The sequence below is a fragment of the Podospora anserina genome, chromosome 1, assembly GCF_000226545.1.
Source record: "Podospora anserina S mat+ genomic DNA chromosome 1, supercontig 3".
NCBI lineage: Eukaryota > Fungi > Ascomycota > Sordariomycetes > Sordariales > Podosporaceae > Podospora > Podospora anserina.
Genome location: NW_001914845.1, coordinates 479,942 through 499,970, shown reverse-complemented (window position 1 = coordinate 499,970; position 20,029 = coordinate 479,942). Strand labels below are relative to the sequence as shown.

At 49.5% G+C, this 20,029-nt stretch overlaps 7 protein-coding genes across 7 annotated transcripts; 2 read left to right on the top strand and 5 right to left on the bottom strand.

Annotated features, from left to right (window-relative positions):
* Positions 1-3,763: 3,763 nt before the first annotated feature.
* On the top strand, positions 3,764-5,686 carry PODANS_1_14290 (uncharacterized protein; the record flags this gene model as incomplete). Its single annotated transcript, XM_001905098.1, has 1 exon — positions 3,764-5,686. One exon carries the CDS (start codon positions 3,764-3,766, stop codon positions 5,684-5,686), a length of 1,923 nt encoding a protein of 640 aa, XP_001905133.1.
* A 398-nt stretch (positions 5,687-6,084) lies between these two features.
* On the bottom strand, positions 6,085-7,552 carry PODANS_1_14280 (uncharacterized protein; the record flags this gene model as incomplete). Its single annotated transcript, XM_001905097.1, has 4 exons — positions 6,085-6,902; positions 6,976-7,022; positions 7,085-7,404; positions 7,490-7,552. 4 exons carry the CDS (start codon positions 7,550-7,552, stop codon positions 6,085-6,087), a joined length of 1,248 nt encoding a protein of 415 aa, XP_001905132.1.
* A 621-nt stretch (positions 7,553-8,173) lies between these two features.
* On the bottom strand, positions 8,174-9,914 carry PODANS_1_14270 (uncharacterized protein; the record flags this gene model as incomplete). Its single annotated transcript, XM_001905096.1, has 2 exons — positions 8,174-9,185; positions 9,247-9,914. The coding sequence occupies 2 exons, from the start codon at positions 9,912-9,914 to the stop codon at positions 8,174-8,176; spliced, it is 1,680 nt and encodes a 559-aa protein (XP_001905131.1).
* A 618-nt stretch (positions 9,915-10,532) lies between these two features.
* On the top strand, positions 10,533-11,265 carry PODANS_1_14260 (uncharacterized protein; the record flags this gene model as incomplete). Its single annotated transcript, XM_001905095.1, has 3 exons — positions 10,533-10,761; positions 10,835-11,078; positions 11,139-11,265. Coding segments are annotated over 3 exons (600 nt in total), but the record flags the coding sequence as incomplete, so codon positions are not given.
* A 114-nt stretch (positions 11,266-11,379) lies between these two features.
* PODANS_1_14250 (uncharacterized protein) lies at positions 11,380-13,402 on the bottom strand (the record flags this gene model as incomplete). The annotated part of the gene is made up of 5 exons (XM_001905094.1): positions 11,380-11,672; positions 11,748-12,764; positions 12,830-13,033; positions 13,105-13,202; positions 13,350-13,402. The coding sequence occupies 5 exons, from the start codon at positions 13,400-13,402 to the stop codon at positions 11,380-11,382; spliced, it is 1,665 nt and encodes a 554-aa protein (XP_001905129.1).
* Positions 13,403-14,056: 654 nt separating this feature from the next.
* On the bottom strand, positions 14,057-16,130 carry PODANS_1_14240 (uncharacterized protein; the record flags this gene model as incomplete). Its single annotated transcript, XM_001905093.1, has 10 exons — positions 14,057-14,148; positions 14,213-14,374; positions 14,434-14,561; positions 14,646-14,757; positions 14,820-15,046; positions 15,115-15,189; positions 15,245-15,315; positions 15,367-15,437; positions 15,518-15,594; positions 15,649-16,130. Coding segments are annotated over 10 exons (1,497 nt in total), but the record flags the coding sequence as incomplete, so codon positions are not given.
* A 1,671-nt stretch (positions 16,131-17,801) lies between these two features.
* Positions 17,802-18,176, bottom strand: PODANS_1_14230 (uncharacterized protein; the record flags this gene model as incomplete). Its single annotated transcript, XM_001905092.1, has 2 exons — positions 17,802-18,034; positions 18,113-18,176. The coding sequence occupies 2 exons, from the start codon at positions 18,174-18,176 to the stop codon at positions 17,802-17,804; spliced, it is 297 nt and encodes a 98-aa protein (XP_001905127.1).
* Positions 18,177-20,029: the final 1,853 nt, after the last annotated feature.

Genomic DNA, 20,029 nt, shown 5'->3' with positions numbered 1-20,029 from the left:
CCAAAGATAGGAGAGGACTTTGATAGTTGACGCGGAGATAAGGTCCACTAACGAGCTAGTCTCAACCAATGCTCTTAGTTCACTTCCCGGTCCCATCCGGACCACACACTTGACTCTCCACTCGCGGGCAGAAAGTTTAGAGTTTGGTCGATGATGAAAGAGCTTTATCCGATCAGACGGAGAAGAATCGTTTCCGTTAAACCTCGCGGGGTTCAGTGAAGTTGTCGGTGCTTGTTGTCGTTCGTGGCTTCGCACTTCCTCCAGTACCCAGGGCTTGTGAGTCCAGTTTGGACCCTGAGCTTTGCTCAACCCGGGCACGACCTCCATTTGAAATGGTGAGAAAACACACAAAACAACCACAACACCACAAATATACTCTCAACAGGTCTCAGAATGAACACACCTGCGTGACAGTGACTCGCTCGCAGGCCGCACTTCACGTAGGACAAAGAAAAGACACTATGGGCTCGCAGGCCACATAATAAGCACCGGATTGGCCTGATCAGAGGGCCAGAATTGCCTGCACGCGTGCAAGGCACAAAATACGAAGCAAAGAATAAAAGTCGATGTCCTGTCTAAAATAGAATGTCCGAAGCAGACCGCTTATATACATGACCCCTGAACCCCTGAGTCCTCTGAGAGCCCCGCTTCCTTACTCATACTCTCAGGCCTGTGGCCGCACCCCAAACCATTATGTGTTAATCTTCGAAATTTTCTTATTTATTTTTTTAAAAATATATTGATATATTTTTATCAGTATTTTCATTTAAGCTATCTTTGTTATATTGAATTTAATTATTTCATATACTCTTTATCCTTTAATTTAATAGTAATAGGTTTAATATTGTTTATTTTGATTACAATTTAAATTATAGGTATGAATTATTTAATTTGTTCCGATTCAATTGTATTTCCGAAAATAGTAATTGATTGAAAAAATAAAATTAAATATAACAAAAGTAAGTATATTTACTTTATTTGAATTATTTATATTTAATTAATGATATTAGAAAATTATACGTAAAGACTAGAATTAAGGTGATTAATTTTTTTAATTTCATTAGGTTTTAATTAAGCAAAAACAGACTCTTCGGTATTTGTAAAAAGTATTAGAGAACGAATTTTCTTTTTCAAATATTTTACAAGCTTTTTATTTTTAAATTTAGTCTTTTGGTTTAGTATCACAAATTGGGTTTCTTATAGTTTATTTAATCTTATTTTCGAACTATAAGATAATTTGAATAGTGTTACCTTATTATTTAGGATAATTATAAACATATATATGTTACGTTTAATTAATAGTTTATATAATTATAAATTATTAATTGTATTACTATTATAATCAATTACTTTAATATTATAATAAAGAATTATGTTAAGATTCTATAAATAAAGCTTTCTAAATATCAATTAACAGAGGAAATTTTCTTTTTTTGAAATTAAACTTAAGCAGAGGAACCTCGGGAAATTCAAAGTATTTAACTTTTTTTTAAACTACTGTAACTCCAGTAAAAAGAAAATTTGTGCATACTATAAGACTGATTAGTTTTTTTATAGCTTATATGTGAGTCTGTTATTTGCTTTTTAGACCCTGTAATAAATCTTTTGCACCGACAACACCACAGTCTAGTCTTAAGCTTAGATCAGCTTGACTATTCAATGTACCCGGGGACCCACACCCCCACACTCCCATGAACCGGCTAATCAAAAACCACCAAATACAACAGCGACGGCTAGTCTATGACTATACTGGCATATAAATATCGGTTTTTTTATCAATATTAGGCTTATTTAAGTGATAAATATATATATTGAAAAAAAGCTTGAAAAAGACAGTTAAATCGTCACTAGTTGCACCTAGGTAAGCTTTATTTTAAAAAATTGGTAGTAAAAAAGGTAGTGTCGAAAGTAACTACTTACACTTACTATATTACCTTTTCCACTACAAATTAGTGAAAGTAAAGCTTACCTAAGTGTAACTAGTATAAAATTAGCAGTCTTTTTTAAGCCGTTTTTAGAGTATATAGATATAACTGGTATTAGTAGAAAAGGCGTGTAGAAACATAAGCTTTGTTGGCTACTTATATCTACTACATTAGTTTTTCTACCATTGATTAGCTAATATATTAACCAAAAAAAAAGCATATAAAAAGCTTCCATTTATACCGAATTTAAATAATCTCTTACATGTTTTTAATGTATTTATATAGTAAGATATTTACGTAAAAATAAAGCAAAAAATACTATTTTTCTACCACGCTCGGCACAAAACCGCAGTATAGTCTCAAACCTCTTTTCAATTATTTGTGCGAGGGCCCTACAAATACCTAGAAGTGGCCTGTGCGGCTTATGGGCCCTGTGGGGCACTTAGCTGTACATAAAAAGAGGAAACTCCGCACCGCTCCCCGTTCAAGTGTGACGAACCCCTATCCAGAACCTCTCCGAAAGAGATACTGGTTGAAGGCACTTCTGAACAATCCTAGTTTGGTACAGCTAAACAATATACAACAAATGGCTTGTCTCAATTACAACAGTCTAGATATCAACGATTGTGACTTGTATTGCATACTGCGGAACTGTCTATCTACGCCAGCCAGTTCCTCTGTATATATAGACCTTGATCCTTCAAGTACCTCCGTACCTGGCTCACTACGCTCACCAGGTGAGCCTGGTGATCCGGCTCACCTTTGCCAAGCAGTGAGCCTCCCATCACCCTGCAGCCTCGCCGCTGTGTCTCTCTTCCCTGATTAGCGCACACGGCCCGCTGCAGTCTCCACTTGGTCTTGCTATATTGTTGGTCTGTGACATCGAGGCATCCACAAATCTTCGATTCTCTATTTCTTTTTTTTTTTAACAAAAGGATTTTTTAAAAATATTATGTAGAAAGCGTAAATAAAATAAGTAAAATATAAAATAAAATACAATAAATACAATAAATACAATAAATACAATAAATACAATAAATACAATAAATACAATAAATACAATAAATACAATAAATACAATAAATACAATAAATACAATAAATACAATAAATACAATAAATACAATAAATACAATAAATACAATAAATACAATAAATACAATAAATACAATAAATACAATAAATACAATAAATACAATAAATACAATAAATACAATAAATACAATAAATACAATAAATACAATAAATACAATAAATACAATAAATACAATAAATACAATAAATACAATAAATACAATAAATACAATAATGAAAATAATTAATTTAGAATGGTAAGCTTTGCGGAACTAAGCTTACTCGCTCCGCTGTTTCGTTCGCAAAATTTATACTTGGCTTACCACTAAATTAAATCTTTCTTTATAAAAAAAATTTTAAACCTTAAAAATTTTTTGCCCGAAAATCAAATCTATAACCTTTCCGAAAAAAATTATTTATTTCATTTAAATATACCATAACCTATATTTATTTTTAAAAAAAAATTCGTCATATAAAGAATAAAACTTATATTCACTTAACTATATTACAGTTTAATTGTTGAATTCCATAAATAATAATAAAATAAAATTTTCTTTTGGGAGAGCCGATCCGGGCGGAAAGACTTCGGGGAAATGTAAGTATCCCAAATCTGTTTCTGGACCTCCGTAAACTCCGGTAAAAAGAAAGATTTGTGGATGCCAAAATGGAAGAGGTCTGAGCTACTGAGACTACACCAGTCTGCCTCCGTTGGGTTCATCGCAAAAAGGTCGCTACGCGCCACACCCTTCTTGATTTGCGTTAATAATGCCCGACAAGACCCTCACAGTCGCAACTTATGCTGCAGGTGCCTCGTTTGCCGCCATCACCCTCGTCTATGTATTTGGCCCGACTTTCTTCTTCGATGCTGGCCCATCTGCCTCGACGAACCGAAATAGAGGCGCCGTCGGCCTCTCCAACCCTGCCAATGATTGTTTCATCAACTCTGTTCTCCAGGCACTCGCTGGGTTAGGGGACCTTCGAGTTTATTTAATACGCGAAACACATCGTCGCAGCCTCGATGACGAGCTCGTCTACGCCCAGGTTGTACCAGTCGGTCTTCTCCCAGGAGATGCGCAACACTTTAGGGGCGACATGCCACACTGGAAGATGGAGGGTTTTCAGAAAGGGCTGGTAACAAAGGGACTGAAAGATATCCTGGACGCTCTCAACGAACGACCTTTGTACAAGAAAACCATCACCGCCATGCCATTCCTTCGTGTCTTGGAGGAGGCATTTCGCCAGCGAATTAGCAGACGGCAACAAGACGCTCAAGAGTTTCTGCAAGTGGTTGCGGAAAGGCTCTGTAATGAATACCACGCGGGACGAAGAGCGAGGGCCTCTGCACGACGGAGTTGTGCTCTTGGTGATGCCGCTTTGGAGCTTGCGCAGACAGCGCCACACAAGGACTCAACCCAGGGCCTGGTGATACAAGTCAACGACATTGAAAAACCACAAGGGCAGTCTGAAGTTGTCAATGATGGACTTGGTGAAGGGCAAGAGGAAGGCTTTCCTATGGAGGGACAGTCTAAATCACAGATCGAATGCCTCACATGTGGTTTTAAACCCCGTCCTACAGCAACAACATTTTGCACCTTGACTCTCAATGTGCCACAGGTGTCATCGGCCACCACCCTTGGGGCTTGTTTTGATGGCATGTTCAAGACAGAATACATCGACGACTTCAAGTGTGAAAAATGTCGTTTGATGCATGCCATACTATTACTGGAAGCAGACCTGCAGCGATCCACCTCGGAAGTGGCAAGAGAAAATATACGAGCAGCTATCGACAAACTGCAATCTGCTCTTGAAACAGATCCTGAGGACCCCCCGAATGATGTTGTTTTACCAGACCTCAGTCATGCCCCAAAGCGACGAATAGCACGCCACATCCGCCTTACCAGTTTCCCGAAGATCCTGGCCATTCACCTCTCTCGCTCAATCTTCGACGCCAGTCATTATTCTCAGAAAAACTCGGCCAAGGTGGTTTTCCCCGAAAAACTTCCCCTGGGTGGGTTGCTTAACCAAAAAAAGTACAAACTCTTGGGCGTGGTGACACACAAGGGAAGTCACGACAGCGGTCATTATGAAACATTTCGTCGCCAGGTTATGCAACCCCCCTTTTCCAACCCTAGCACGTTTAAGCCAGCAGAAGTCTATAGCAGAACCGTCAGCCCGGCGCCCACGCCGCACATCAGAGCTCAGCGACCGGACGGTGGAGAGGAGAACTCGTTGATGTCAACACCAGATCTTTTGTCCCCTTCCGGGGGAGACTCACTCACGCCGCCGTTGGACCCTTGGAAACACTCTGCACCGGCACCTCAAACGTCTATCTTACCGGATGGAGATAAGCCAGCGTCACCTTTGGGCTCTCCGCAGAAAGATGTCTTGTCTGTCAGCAGGGGTAGGGAATCTGAATCCACCAGTCTCCGGTCGGTTGCAGCAAGCGCCAAATCAACGTTCTCCAAAATCACCTCTCGACCTTCAGCCGGGACCGAAAGCAACTCAAAATCTGACGTGATGGATACATCTACTGCGAAATCATTGACCACTGCCAAGCCGAGGCACCGAAAAGTCCAAGACCGGTGGTGGCGTATCAGCGACGACAAAGTTAAGGAAGCAAGTACCCGCGATGTTTTGAGCATGCAGCGGGAGGTCTACCTTCTGTTCTATGAGCTGGAGCGCGCATAAAAGCCAGTTTCCATTGCTTCTAGCAAGCCCCTTATCCTAAAGTCATTTGAGTCAGCATCACCAATGTCGTGCCATTGGGATTGTCAGTAGTGTGACAGTCCTACTTTGGAGAGACTACTTCTGAGGGAGATCGCGGTTGGGTAATGTAGATGTATTAAGTAAGGCTAAGCTAGACAGGTCATAGCATAAGCACCCCAACATGGCTCGCGTGAACTCCTTGCAGGCTCATAAACTTGTATCGGTTGCTTGGGCAAGTGTAAGAACCAAGTTCTTACAGCCCCCTATTTTCCCGCCAGAACCAAGCAACCATGTGTGTGATGGCGGGTGTTATTTTTGCGCCGATACTGGAACGCAAGTGTTGCTGGCAAGACGACAGTGTATTTGTCATGCTGACAGGCTCACTGGCCAAGCAACTCTTTAGCTAACTTGGCAGCTTCATCGCCGGTTGGCACAGGTGTACTGTGGGCTTGGGCCGACTTTTGCGAGTCGAAACGCCACAATCCGCCAGTCTTGTCAGCGTCGCCATGCTCTGCCAGGTTGACGATTGGACCCAACCGGGTCAAGACCAGATCGGGGGAATCCGCGGAGGCAGTAAAATAGCGCCGTTCCCATGTGCGCCCCTCGGCCTTCTCTTTAATACGCATTTCTCGCTGAGCACTCTCGATCTTGCTCTTCTCAACGTGGACAACGTCAAATTCACCCTTCGCAATCGCCACTGCAACCTTGTTCCATGCCCTTCTTGACTCAAGGGGATGTTGCTCATCGATGGGAGCGACGATGAGGTTACTTGTTGGGTTTTGGGCCGGGTCCCAAAGTTCCACCAAGTTGCCGGCGCTGTTGTGCTTGGCCGGGCCGGAGTGTATCTCGAAGGTTTTGGTCCACTGTCCCGAGACGTTGAAGAGGACATCCTTCTCCTTTCCAGTCGGGTACAACACCGCAGTGAGGGAATTTTTCTTGCCAGATAACCAGCCCTTTCCACTGTAGTCGATCTTTGCCGTGAAGCCAGTCGAGGATGTAATGTAGGAGCTACCGTCAAGTTCGATGAAAGGGGAACCAAAGACGAGACCCTCGATGTGCAGCGACGGAAGAGTGATCAAGTAGGTGTCAGGTTCTCCCGAAGACGAGGGAACAGTGAGAACGGCGTGGCCTATTTGCTTGACGTTGATTGTCTTGGAAAAGGACGCCTTCTGGGCATTGTAGCCCTCGAGCCGAACACCTGATTGAGCTGCATGTTAGCCTTGGGCTTGGCACTCCCTCTTCTTCAGTCCAGAGGAAGGAATTCGTCGTACCGGTTGTAGCATTAGTGATGTTGTAGGCAGTTGCTGGTGGGTGATGGCTAATATCAGTGTCAGCAATCTGTCGGCTGCAGCAGAGAGAGCAGGCCACGGGTCGACGAACCTAACCTGCTCGCTGATGAGCTCAGTTGTCCCAGCACCGTCCTCCCATTTCCCGAGGAACAGCTCGCCCAGGAACGGGTTCAGTGGCTTCTTTTCATTCCCGTATTGTTCACTCCGACTGGCGTACTGCTGTTTTAATGTTGTCAAGAACCACTTCAAGACCAGAAGCGCACGTTTCGCGGGGTCGGATTCTTTGGCAGGTGCGGCGAAAACGGATGGATGTTCGCACCAGTACGAGCTGAACTCGGTAAGGCTGGTAGACGAGAGGATGAAGGGAGGTGCGGTAAGGCTGGAGAGGTCTCCGTTGAAGGACGCGATAGACTGATCCCGTCAAGGGAAGGTTAGCCGCAATGCGGTACAAAAGGTCGTGTCGATAGCTTTGACTGAGCAAGGCAAACTGACTGACCTTGAGGAAAGCACCCCAGCCTCCTCCAGCACCGGCTTGCGCTTGCTGCGGTGGGGTCTCCATGATGTCTCCGAGGTGTGTTGAGCGCGAGTATAGACAGTTGGGAGGATTGCAATGGAGCAGCACAAAGCGTGGTTGAATGCGATTTGTGATGGAGGGTACCAAGTCTCGACACACGAGATCACTGTGGAGTTGTGGGGAATGGCGGAATGGAGGGGTATGCTGGTGGAGAGTGGGTTCTTCCCGGTGATTTAAGAACGAGTGGCCCTTCTGAATGGTCTTGGGGAGCAAAAGGCGGCCCCCTTATTATGTTGCCGGCTTGGGACACCTCCAAGACCTAGGCTGCGCCAATCATTGGTTACCTGCCCCCGAATTGTCAAGGTTGGGATACCTTTGTAACTGCGATCTGCTTGACGTCAACGTCTCGTCCCATGTTTCCCACGTCACTGGCAGACCAAAACCCAAAGGGGTGGGTGACAGTCTGGCAGTCTGCAGCGTCAACAGGTACTGGGAACGACCTGGACGCCGACGCCAAGCTGTTGAGGTTTAACCTTGGCCTCAGCCACCCACCATGACTTGAAGCTCTAGATCCGACAAACTTAGATTCTGTTGACGACTACCTGTGTTTCTACCCTAATTGAAATTCGCACCAACCAATCGACAGCAAACAAGATCCAGTATTTGTCACTCTGAATCCAACTTGGACTCGACCTCCTTAGACCACCACTCAGCCCAGTCAACCACTTTTCTCTCCTTTCTTGCCTTTTCGGCGCAAAACACGATCGCGTGACTTCGAATAACCTCATCTAAAGTGCATCCAATCAGCTCTCTCTGGGCTCGGTCCGTAGACCAGCCGTGATTCTTGACCATGTCGACAGCCATGACAAACTGCCTTGTCAGACCAGCGTCCCCACCACCATGGCCCAGGCTCTCGACCTGTGTGTTGTGAGTGATGCTCTGTCCCGTGTTGAAGTTATGAACGGTAATGGTCTTTGAGTCGGCAAAAATTTCACCGTCTACACCATAAAGACGCGTGTACCGTTCGCACACCTCCTTTGTTTGGGCTACCATGTGGAACGTAGCCAATTTGCTACCACGCCCGCGAAGATTATCCACCGAAGGAGCTGTCAGTGCGGTACTGCCACTACTCCTGTCTTGGCTGGATAAAGGGGAAGAGGGCCTCGGGTCTTCATCCCACGAGATGGTGACAATCTGCTCGTCGCAAACGTCGTTGTCACTTTCGTAGACGCATCTGCCAAACCAGTTACGCTGTGCGACCTCTGCATTTGTGGTGGTGTCGTCGTAGTCCTCGGCCAGATTTGCGAGCACGGCAGCTTCGGCGTCTTGCCCAGTTCCATAAGACTCAATGTCCGGAATAACTATGCTCAAGGGCCATCCTCTGTTGCCTGTGCCCACGCCCACGAGTTCCGGGCCAACGTAAATTCGTTTGGCTGAGTATTTGCAAGACTGTTCAATGGGGCAGGACAAGCAGTTTGTGGTTGCTCCAGCTGCCAAAGGCTTTCTACTTTTCTTGAAATACTGAAGCGACCCTGTGCTGGAAACGGTGGAGGGCAGGTGAGGCGGAGGGCAGCCTCGCGAGGAACAGTCTGGAGGTGAACAGAGAAGCCACAAAAGCACATCGATATCGTGGCAGCTCTTGGTAAGCAGGCTGGGAGCCGATGTCCTCTCACGACGCCTATATAGATTCGCACCGGTTAGGTATTGGCATTTGCAGGGTGGTTCAACTTCGGACATACCAGTTGCCTCTGACATATGAATGCGTGAAATGCCACCAGCCCACGGGTTCTGTATGAACCACCGACAAGATATCTCCAATGACGCGATCCTCCAACAGTAGTTTTCGAAGCAACTGATTGTGGGGGCTGTAGCGAAGAACATGTCCGATCGAAAACACGGTCTGTTGGCCTGTGGCGTCAACGTTGTCTTGCAGGGCTTTGTACATGTCGAGGCAATGGTCCAGAGTGGTCGCCATGGGCTTTTCGCACATGATGTGTATTCCACCCAGCTTGGAAAGAGCAACGACAACCTCGCGGTGCATCTCGTCAAGGACACAGACAAAGGCAGCATCGATGCCGAGGGGAACATCCTTCTCCCCAGCCTCAGCTCTTGCCCTACGTTCCGTTTCATAAGCCACAAATTCACGCCAATCTCTGAAGGAAGCCCCCTCTGGTGGTGGTAGGGTTGAGCCCCATATCATCGTTGTTCCAAACTTGTTCCTCTTGTAGTCGTCTGGCTCCGCAACAGCACTAAGAACGCCATTGCTAGAGGAGATGACAGCTCGGCCATAGGCCCGACCGCGAGAACCGGCACCGATGACCAGAAGTCGGGGGGGACACTCGGAAACAGGGGGTGGCGGTGGAGGAACCACTCCCTGATCTCTGGGTGTTTTGTCGTCCATGTCCATCGGCAGGTAGGAACCCAATAAATGTGTGGTTGAGCGTCAGAAAGTTTGAGACTGGGAGAGCAGGTGCTCATATACCTGCCAGGCAGTTAGCCCACAGGATGTATGTGGCAGGGGATTCGAAGGAGAGGGAACTAGGGCTCATGGCAGGAGGTTGCCCTGCAAAATGCCTACGGTAATGCAAGATAGCCCGTATTAGGAACAGCGCTCCTCGTTCTGCCTTGCACAAACCCACAGCTCCGAGTCTCCAACCAGAGCCCTACCCGATGGGCGTCGATCTAAGGATAACCAAGCTCTGTGTTCCAATTGGTATGAGGGAGATGGTGTAAATGGACAATGCCCGGAACGATATCCGCGGCCGCCCCGCTTGGCCGTTCCCGTTCCGGGCCCAACCAGCTAATGTGCTCCGGGTCGGGTGTCTCCACCCCGCCTGCATGATTGTTTAACTCTACTTCTGACGTTCGGCGGCTGATCATAGGCCACTTGGGGTTTGGCTCTTTTCTTGGAACCGCCTTACTTTCCCCTCTTTCTCCGTAAAGGCGCAGTACGCGGCGAAAAAGAAATGTCCACTGACACGCCCGTATCCCATCCACGCGATGCCCTTGTGTGGATCGACTGTGAGGTATGTCGGATGTGTTGACGCACTTGACTTACGAGCTAACAGTAACTGACCATTTCATCATGATATGCCAGATGACTGGACTGGACCCAGATAATGACCTGATTCTGGAGATTTACTGTCTTATCACGGATGGTCAACTCAACCTGCTTGATGATGAGGGCTGGGGAACGATAGTGCACCAAAGCAAGGCGCGGATGGATGCCATGGACGACTGGTGCACTCGAGTCCGTAGGTTCAGCTGCCACCAGAGGACTTGGAAGCACACATCGGATTTCTAGGGCTAATATCGGTTCGACAACAGATGGTGGCAGTGGCCTTACCGATGCGGTGTTGAGATCAACCGTGACCCCAGAACAGGCTGCTGATGGGTTGCTTGCATACATTCAACAGTATGTGCCTGATCGAAATACCGCCCTTCTTGCTGGAAACAGTGTGCATGCAGACCGGGCTTTCCTTCGAAAGGCGCCCTATGACAAAGTTCTCGAGCATTTGCACTATCGGATACTCGACGTTAGCAGCATTAAGGAGGCAGCCCGTCGATGGTGGTAAGTGGTTTGCTCCATTTCATGCCCCCAACTGGGGAAACCTCTGACACTACTTTGCAGTCCCAAGATTGCTTCCAAGGCACCCCGAAAGAAGGGGCTCCACAAAGCCAAAGACGACATACTGGAGAGCATTGAGGAAGCCAAGTACTTCAAAGCAGCCATTTTCCACGGAACTTGGTCGAGTTAAAAGAGCACTCGGTATATGCAACTACAGGGCACGGCAGGGGATACAAATTACGTGTATTCAAAAACACACTACTACGCCTAGGTTGCTCTCATGCCGCTCTCTTGGAGAGCTCGTCTATGTCTTGACATTTGGCTCGTCTCTACCAACAAATTCCTTGAACTTCAGAAGCTCCGTCGCCATCTTGATCTCGGGTTTGAGGAACTCTTGTGCATCCATGTCATATGTAGCAGGGTCGCTGCTGTGCTGCTCAATGTAAAGACGAATTGTAGCACCTGACGACCCAGTTCCCGACAGACGAACAATGATACGGCTGCCAGACGAGAAGCAAGCATACAGGCCCTGGTTCGAAGATACGGAGCCATCCAGGTCAGTGTAGGAGAAGTTTCCGGCCTCGGTAACTGTGCGGTCTGTTTATCGAAGAAACATCGCTGTTAGCATGGGCGAGATAAAGCTGTCAGTTGTTGATATAAGCCATCACATACCTCCTACTTTGCTCCCGACGAAGTTGGGGTCCGCCACCAGGTCCTTCAATACGCCGACAACCTTGTTGGCGCCATCCGAGTCGACATCCTCGTAATCGTAGCGCGTAAAGAATGTGCGTCCATACTCGGCCCAGAAGTCCTTTTGGATCTGCTTGATGCTGGGCGCGACCCCGGGGTTAGCAACACCCAGGCCGGCAATGATGTTTAGCCAGGCTACAATGGCCCAGAGACCATCCTTCTCGCGAATATGGTTGCTTCCGGTACCAAAGGACTCCTCGCCGCAAATGGACAGCTTGTTGGCATCAAACAATGCACAGAAGAACTTCCACCCTGTCGGGACTTCGTAGCAGTTCAGGCCCTGCTTCTTGGCGACCAAGTCCACCGCCCCAGAGGTGGGCATGCTGCGGGCCAGGCCGTAGACGCCATTATTCTTGAAGTATGGAATCAAGTTGGCATGGTGGGCAATGATGGCCAAGCTGTCACCGGGGGACACGAAGGCACCAGCGCCGTAAATCATGTTGCGGTCACCATCGCCGTCGGATGCGGCGCCAAAGGGGATGCTGTTCTTCTCAACCACTTCGACTAGGCTGTGGGCATAGGTGAGGTTGGGGTCCGGGTGGCCCCCGTTGAAGTCAGGAGAAGGTTCGCAGTTCTGAATGGATTCAGCACCAAGACCAAGCTCCTGTTGGAAAATGGCCTTGCCGTACGGCCCAGTGACGCCAGAAAGGCCGTCGAAGAGCACCTTGAAGTCGGGATGGGTGTTGAAGAACTTCTTGATCAGTTCGAAATCGAAGATGTCCTTGAGCATCTCGACATAATCGGCAGTGCTGTCCACCACCTCAACTTCCAAGTCACCATATGACTGGGTTCCAATGGTTGAAATATCAATGTGGGGAATGTCGGCAATCTTGTACGACGTGAGCGTCTTGGACACCTCGAAGATCTTGTTGGTGACCGATTCGGGGGCAGGGCCGCCATTGGCAAGGTTATACTTGATTCCGAAGTCATTCTTGGGACCTACGGGGATATGTCGTTAGCACAAGGAACAAGACCAGAGAGGAAGATACCGGATCAGGTCTTACCGCCGGGGTTGTGGCTGGCAGTCAACAAGATACCACCGGTGGCCTTGCGCTTGCGGATGACATGGCTGGCAGCGGGTGTTGACAGAATGCCATTCTGACCGATCAAGAGCTTCTTCACTCCGTATGCGGCGCCGATCTTGGCAATGACCTGAATGACCTCGGGGTTCCAGAATCGGCCATCACCACCAATGACGAGATACGATCCTTGAGGCGTCGGCTGGTCAGCTACGAGTTCACACAATCTCTCGACAGACGGGAGCGCGCGCTATGCCCACCTTCAACGCCCTCGGGAATGGACAGCAGGATGCTTGTGACGAAGGCCTCGCTGTAATGCGGTTGCTGGAAGACTGTGACCTTCTTGCGAAGCCCGGAGCTGTAGGCGTGCACCAAGAGGTTAGAAACAAGACTGATTAATGATCCTCACGAGAGCTGGACAGAGCTTGGGGAAGCTCTCACAGACAGCTCAGCTCAGTTCCGCGGGGCAAGCTGCAGGGGGTTGGGGTGCTGGCCGGTGACGTACGTGCCAGGTTTCTGGTCAGTGAAGGGCTTGAACTCGACCGATTTGACTTGCATCTTGACGCTTTCGAGGTGGCGGCGTGATTCTGTTGCTCTACAGGAGTAAAGAGGAGTTGGAGGGGAGAAGACGATGGGCACTAGGGGGGGGCGTTATATGAGATTGATGAGGAGGGTGTGAGAGATTGGATCGGGACAAAAGAGGAGCACTTGTTGGGCTGGGGCGGGCACTGGCGGGGTGTGTGTGGCCCATGGCAGCAATTCCCGAGAGGCACTCGCCCCACCGTGCCATTCGGAATGGCAATGGCATCGCATCGAAACAGGACCGCAACTTCCTCTGCGGCGTGATGGGATGCAGGCAGACCCAGCGCCATGCCGCAGGTATGCCCGATAACTACTGCGCGCATTTTCACCTCGCACACGCAACCGGGCTGTTGTCAGGATAGCTCAAGCAACAGGCACGTGGAGGAAGCAATGACTCCCAGTCGTCTTTCGAACCTCTCTCGTAACTGATTTGAATAGACGAAATGACCCCGTAATGCTCATGCCCAAGTCTGGTGAACCGAGAAGGTGGAATCCGTGATGTCATGTCATAGTGACAGACAAAGACGGGTTCGGCCTTCTGCAGCGAGACCCCTCCGACGGGCCTAGGCTTGACCACTTGCTCCCAAGAACTCCATTCCATGTAGCACACATAGTCTAGCCGTGTGTTGTCTAAGAAGGCCCTGCATCGTCGTTATCAACCTCCTCGGACGACTCGACGTTTGCCATTCTCAATGCAAAGACTTCTCTGAACCTTTTTGCTCCTATATTTGTGACATCCTGTCAGTGAATTACCTCTGCGGATCTGAACGGATAGGGGCCACACACCTTCCTCGCGATCAAAATAAATCTCAAATGCACCAGACTTGTTCTGTCGCATATTTTCCTGCCGGTATGCGCTACAGAAGACATATAACTGAACATCCTTCAGCCACACACGGTGCTTGGAGCGACGGCTGAGCCAGGTCCGCGACTGGGACTGGTGTGTGACTGAGAAAACGGCGTTTAGAACAAGGTGGGCCGGTAGACAATAGGCACATGAAACTCACCAAAGGCTGTCCATACGGGACATTGTCTCAACTCCCCTTCCCATACCGCTGCATGGAGGCGTAGGCCTCGTGTTTGAATGTCTTCGTACACAATGAGGGAGTGTTTGAAGCCGTCATCAATAATTTGCCTGATGGAGACACGCAAGTCAGCTTGGACTGGGCCTGAACCCGTGATGGAAAAGGTGGGAGGAGGGAGTCTGGTTTAAACGCACGCTTGAAAGAGACGTTTCTCTCTCTGAAGTCCAAATTCATTGGGATGTATTTGCACCGTCAACATATTGCGTGCCTTCAGCGCCACAAACGTACAGTAAAACAACACCATTTCTAGACATCTTGTTAGCCAGTCCAGAGACAAAGGAAATTAAAAAAGTGACGAGGACGCCTACCTTCCCATGTCAGGAAATATAGAGCAGCCCAGAGTTTGCTGCATTGTTCTGACCGGCTCCATCGTTTGAGCTGCAGTGCACTTCCTTCCCGGTTGATACAGAGCTCGTGAGCACCAAACAGCGAGAACCAGGGAATATCGCCCTGCATGGTTCTCATGAGCAAGTAAGGTGATTGGTCGACCGAATTCAAGTAGACAACGATTGAGATCCTGTCCTCATCAAATGGCCTATAGTCACCAGTGATATCAATACCCTTTCTGCATTGAAGAACTGAACTTATATGGCCAGTACGCACCTCCGGAATAGAATTTTGGACTCTGACGGAATAGTGAAATGGCCCCAGGGGTAGAAGGGTCCATACGACTTGGAGCTTGAGAAATACGTCAGCTGGACCTTCAGAGGTGGCTATTTTCAACAGAACATACGGTCTTAAATGTTTCAGGGCCGTTCGAGACGGCAGCGGTAGGGAGAATATCTGCTCCGCCCAGTGTGCGTTCTGTGATTTGTTAGAATGGTGAATTCAACAGAAAGAGAGAACCTCACGAACGGCGTCTTGCATGATTGCTAGTGGCATGAGCTCTTGCCGCACCAGGGTCCCAATCTGCATCGGAGGTGGCGCTTCAGGGAGAGAGTAGTCGTTAGCCACCGCGAATTCTTCCTGGCCATGCGCCAGCTAGCTCCAGGGGGAAGAAGCTCACCGATTCCTCTCTGTTCCCGCAGCTTCAAAATTCGAGTGCGGAGGGTTTCAAGAGTGTTGAGCTCAAAGCTCGGCGACCTAAACAAAGTAAGCTCACGGCCAAATAAAGTGTTAGAAGGAGATCAAAGTTACCTCGTCAACAGCTGCTTCAGCAACGATAGGAAGTGATTGTAAAGGACAAATCTTTGTGGAAGTGGGAGCCCAGAGGCTTCTTCCGTCATTTTATTGTACATCTTTCGCCATCTCATTTCTCTCGAAATGGTTTTCTCCTCATAGTAACCGATGATATCTTTCAGGGTCCGAGACAGGCAAGGGAGCACGACGTTGAGGTAGTTGGCAACGATGGGGACACGCGAGAAGTGCACCTGGGATCGGTCGGCGAGGTCACGTAGAAGACGGCACGAGCTTCGTATCTCCCCGGTGAGGGCAATGAGATGGCCGTGGAAGGACTCGGGGAGTGCTATTCGTAGTTGATCGAGACCCATGGCCACAATCTCGCACCTGTCAGCCTCACGACAGCAGCCCCGGAGGAGGTGTGCCTCAATGGGGATGTTGAGGTTCACTGCTGTCTCGAGTTCCATGATGACTTCTTCTGTCAGTCGATTGGGTAGTGTTTACAAATCAGCTGAGATATCGAGTTGAGTAATTCGTGCTGATTAGTCTGGATGACGGCGTCGGCCCATGGCGGACCTTGAAAATCATGATCTCTGGATGGGCCGGTATATTGCTGGCACCGGTGTTTTCTGGCGCCCTCCCCCCCCTGAGATAGGCGATGGTGTTTTGGTTATTTCAAGATGATGTGCCGTTGCAGTGTCGAGGCTGGGGAGAAACAGGGCAGTGGAGGTTAGCACACTACTGACCCTGCCCAACCACCTGACCCGAACTCGAAGAGGAGAAGGGGTATGACAGTGGGCGGCGATGACAGGGGGTTTCAACAAAAGCTCAGCCAAAGACTAGAGCGGTCACGATCTTTGTTCCGAGCTTTTGCACAGAAGGCAGGCAGGAGAGGACGGGGGAGGTTGCAGATCGGAAGAAGTCCGAGGGAAACAAGCAGACGGGGACGAGACCGACTTTAATGCCAAGCCAACCCACCGACAGCGGCCGTGAAACATGCCTGTCATGCCCCCTCTAGTGTAAAGAGCCTCAATTGTTTAATCAACAACAAGTGCCGACTCTGAATAGCCTCCCATAGCCTTAGGTTATGATCAGGGTTATGAAGCAGGAGGTGGCCCGTAACACGGTATAGCCGTGGACGAAGGGAGCCGGATATTGGGTATCGAGGCATGATAAAAGAGACGCCGAACGAGTAGAGAGGAGGGAAAGATGGGGAGGCTCGAATCAGATGAGGCAAGGTGCATAGATTGCTGCAATGCAGAATAAACCGAGGAGTCAGAGACTGCCACGAAGCCAGCCCAGATGCTGCAGCAGCAGCAAAGGTCATAAACGTGCATTAGACAACTGTTGGAGGACTGAAGAGCGAATGAAGAGAACCGGGCCTCTGCGGCGATGGGACCTGCCATGCCGGGAAGAACCAATCGAGCAAGAGAGACCATGCATGGTAAGTTGCAGCAAGTGGACAATCTGCTGCCCACATGACGATGATTGGAAAGGGATGGGCGAGGGGGCGTGATTTTCACGTGAGCAGCAACTGCTGTGAGCTTTTTGGCCTGTGGAGCGAAGTATCGAACCACACCCGAACAATGGTTTGGCCATACGTCGCAGGTCGTCGACTGCGGCCCCAGATTATGTTTGGGAACCATTGCAAGAAACATGCTTACAATTGGGGGACATGATATTATGTAAAAGGCTCATTGTTGTCTCGAGGCCCAGGAGATGAGAAAAGGAAACCTTGAATATTTGTTATACATGTGTAGGTAGTAGCTTAAGGGGCCAGCATCACACCCCTCATGGACCCATGCGGTCCCCCAGCCCAAAAGAAGTCATCTGTAAGATTCCCTCTCCCTGAACGATTCCTTTGATCATAGCAAAACCTCGCGCAAAACCATGCCGGAAAATAACTGAAAAATAAAAAGAGAAGCAGTGAAATCCCATGGCCGTGCCCCAAGCAACACCGTCCCAACCCAAAGATACATGGTTTAAAAAAAGGCGCCGAGCAAGTCGCACCGCCTTTGCATTGACTGGATATGTTTGTTTGTTTTTTCAAGACTAGTTGCCGCGAGCGCAACGAGTCGGCGAGAAAAGAGTGTATTTAGGACGACTCCTCCTCGTCGCCGTCGGCCTATGCGAACCGGTCAACCATCTTGCACCCTGGGAAGGTGTGATGCTCAGGCGAGACTTACGTTGTACGCCTGCTTCTCATCCTCATAACGCTTCTTGTCGGCGGCAGCCTTGGCCTCATACGGGGCACGCTGCTTGTCGCTGAGAGCCTTCCATCGCTCACCGAGGATCTTGCCAACCTGGCCGAAGGAAACACCAGGGTTCTCCTCGCGCACGTTCTCTCTCTGCTCGTTGGCAAAGAACATGTACGCCGAAAGACCACGCTTAGGAGCGTTGGGGTCTGCAGAGGCTGGTCAGCTCACGGCCCAGGCCAGGTCAAGACGCGTCAGGACGCGCCAAGGATCCATTCTTTGCTTACCCTTCTTGCCCCGCCCCCTCTTCACCTTGGGCTCGGCCTTGCTCTTAACTGCGGCCTTAGGCATAATGATTGATGTGAATCTATCGAGAGCACCATGTTAGTCTGTGAGACGTGTGAGGAGGAATGCGAGGCCAGACTGCGTGTTGCGGGGGGTGCATGGTGCGAAGGGGGGCTTTCTCAAGCAACAGGCGCAACATGCGCGCGCGTCACGTGGTGAGAAGCCGTAAGAGCTGCCCCATCCCCGATGACGAATGGACGAGTGGCCCAGAGTCGCAAACGCAATTGCGCGCGACGACGGCATCAAAACACGGCGCGAAGCTCAAAAATCAGAAGAGAACATGTGAAGATACGTACTGAAACGGGTTTGAAGGGATTCAGATGATGAAATGTGGGCTGGTGCTGGAAGTGCGCGACAGGTCAGTATGTCAGGTCGTTGTTTTGATCCGAGGGTTGAACTGGGTTGGCAGAGAGCAGGGCGGAGTGAGAGATCAGAGAGGAGTATGAGTAGTGGGTGGGAGATGTGCAGCATAAACCGAAGGCAGGCTTTGCGTCGGGTGGGTGGATGAGAAGGGAGAGTCAATGACAATGACCCAAGGTGCTGGGCGGCGGGGAGGCAGATAATTGCTTGCTTGCTTGTTGTTGCTGTGTATTGTTGCTGCTGCCGTTGCTGCTAAAAGGGAAGGGCAATGGAGAAAAGGCGCAAAGCCAATGGAGCAGGGCAGGAGTACTTGTGGTTTGGCGGGGAATGGCGGGCAGTGGGAGGTACTCACCGGATGCGCAGTTGTGCGGTCTTCAGTATTGGGAGTTGTGTGAGGTGCAAGTTTGTATGGGAGAAGGAAAGGAGAGTTGAGAGGGGAGGGGGACGCTGGGGAGCCGATTTTTCTAGAGGCAGGCCCGCTCCCTCACCCCGCCCGCCCCTTGATTCAAATCAGCCCGCTCATGCCTGGTAACAAAAAAAAGCTGCAGCCGGGCTGATTTTTTTGGGCCTGATTTTTGGCACCCACTCAACGCACCGGCCAGCCCTTGGGCCCTTGACTGCAAAGTACAAAGTACAAGGGTCCTTGTACAGCCGAACTGTGCGTTTTCGTACCCGGTACCTGCGACATTTCCCTCTCGTGCGTCGGCAGCGATGTCTTATATCACTACACCAGAAGGCCCCTTCTTGCTCTCACCTGCAACCCGCCGACACATCCTACTACACCACGGCCGGAAGCTCGTTGCTCGTTGCGACACCTCGGCCAGTTCAACTCGCTCCTGCCCAGCTCGCCATTCTGTCGCAGTCATGGCCACGTCCAGCCCAAGGGTTGAGTATGTCATCCATACACGAAAACAGCTTACCTCTCAAAAGGTTGTTGCGGGTGTTACACTAAGCTGCAGGGCGAACAGAGAAGAGCGGCAACGGCAGCAGCAGCGGCAGCAGCAGCGGCAGCAGCAGGATATTGCGGTGAGCGCAAACGGTCCTCCCTCTTGCTGGTTGCCGGCGCCGTCTTGATACATTGCTGGCTCAGAACCAATCAACAGCTCATCTGTCTACCTCAGGATACCAATAGGTGAGGCATAGGCAGCTGCAGCAAATGCCTTCATGGGCCTGGGGCTGTCCTCAGTCCAGGTGAGGTGCTCAGAACGCGTCTGATAGGTGCACGGTTCCCTTCAACATGGGCAGGTACATCTATGGGTGCTGAAATCCTTTGCCTACCAAGTACCCCGTACCTCTCTCTCCCCTCACAATTCCCCGTCCTTCAAAGAGCATGGGCGCATCTCTGTCCGCGCCTCTCCCTTATCGGCCTGGTTGGCATGGTTGGTCAATCACACACCTTTTGATGATTTCGGAGCGCTTGGTCACTCGCACCCAGTCACCCAGTCCCGTCACCCCAACATGCCACTGGCCCCCTCTGGGCAGGTTTGCAAGTCCGCTCC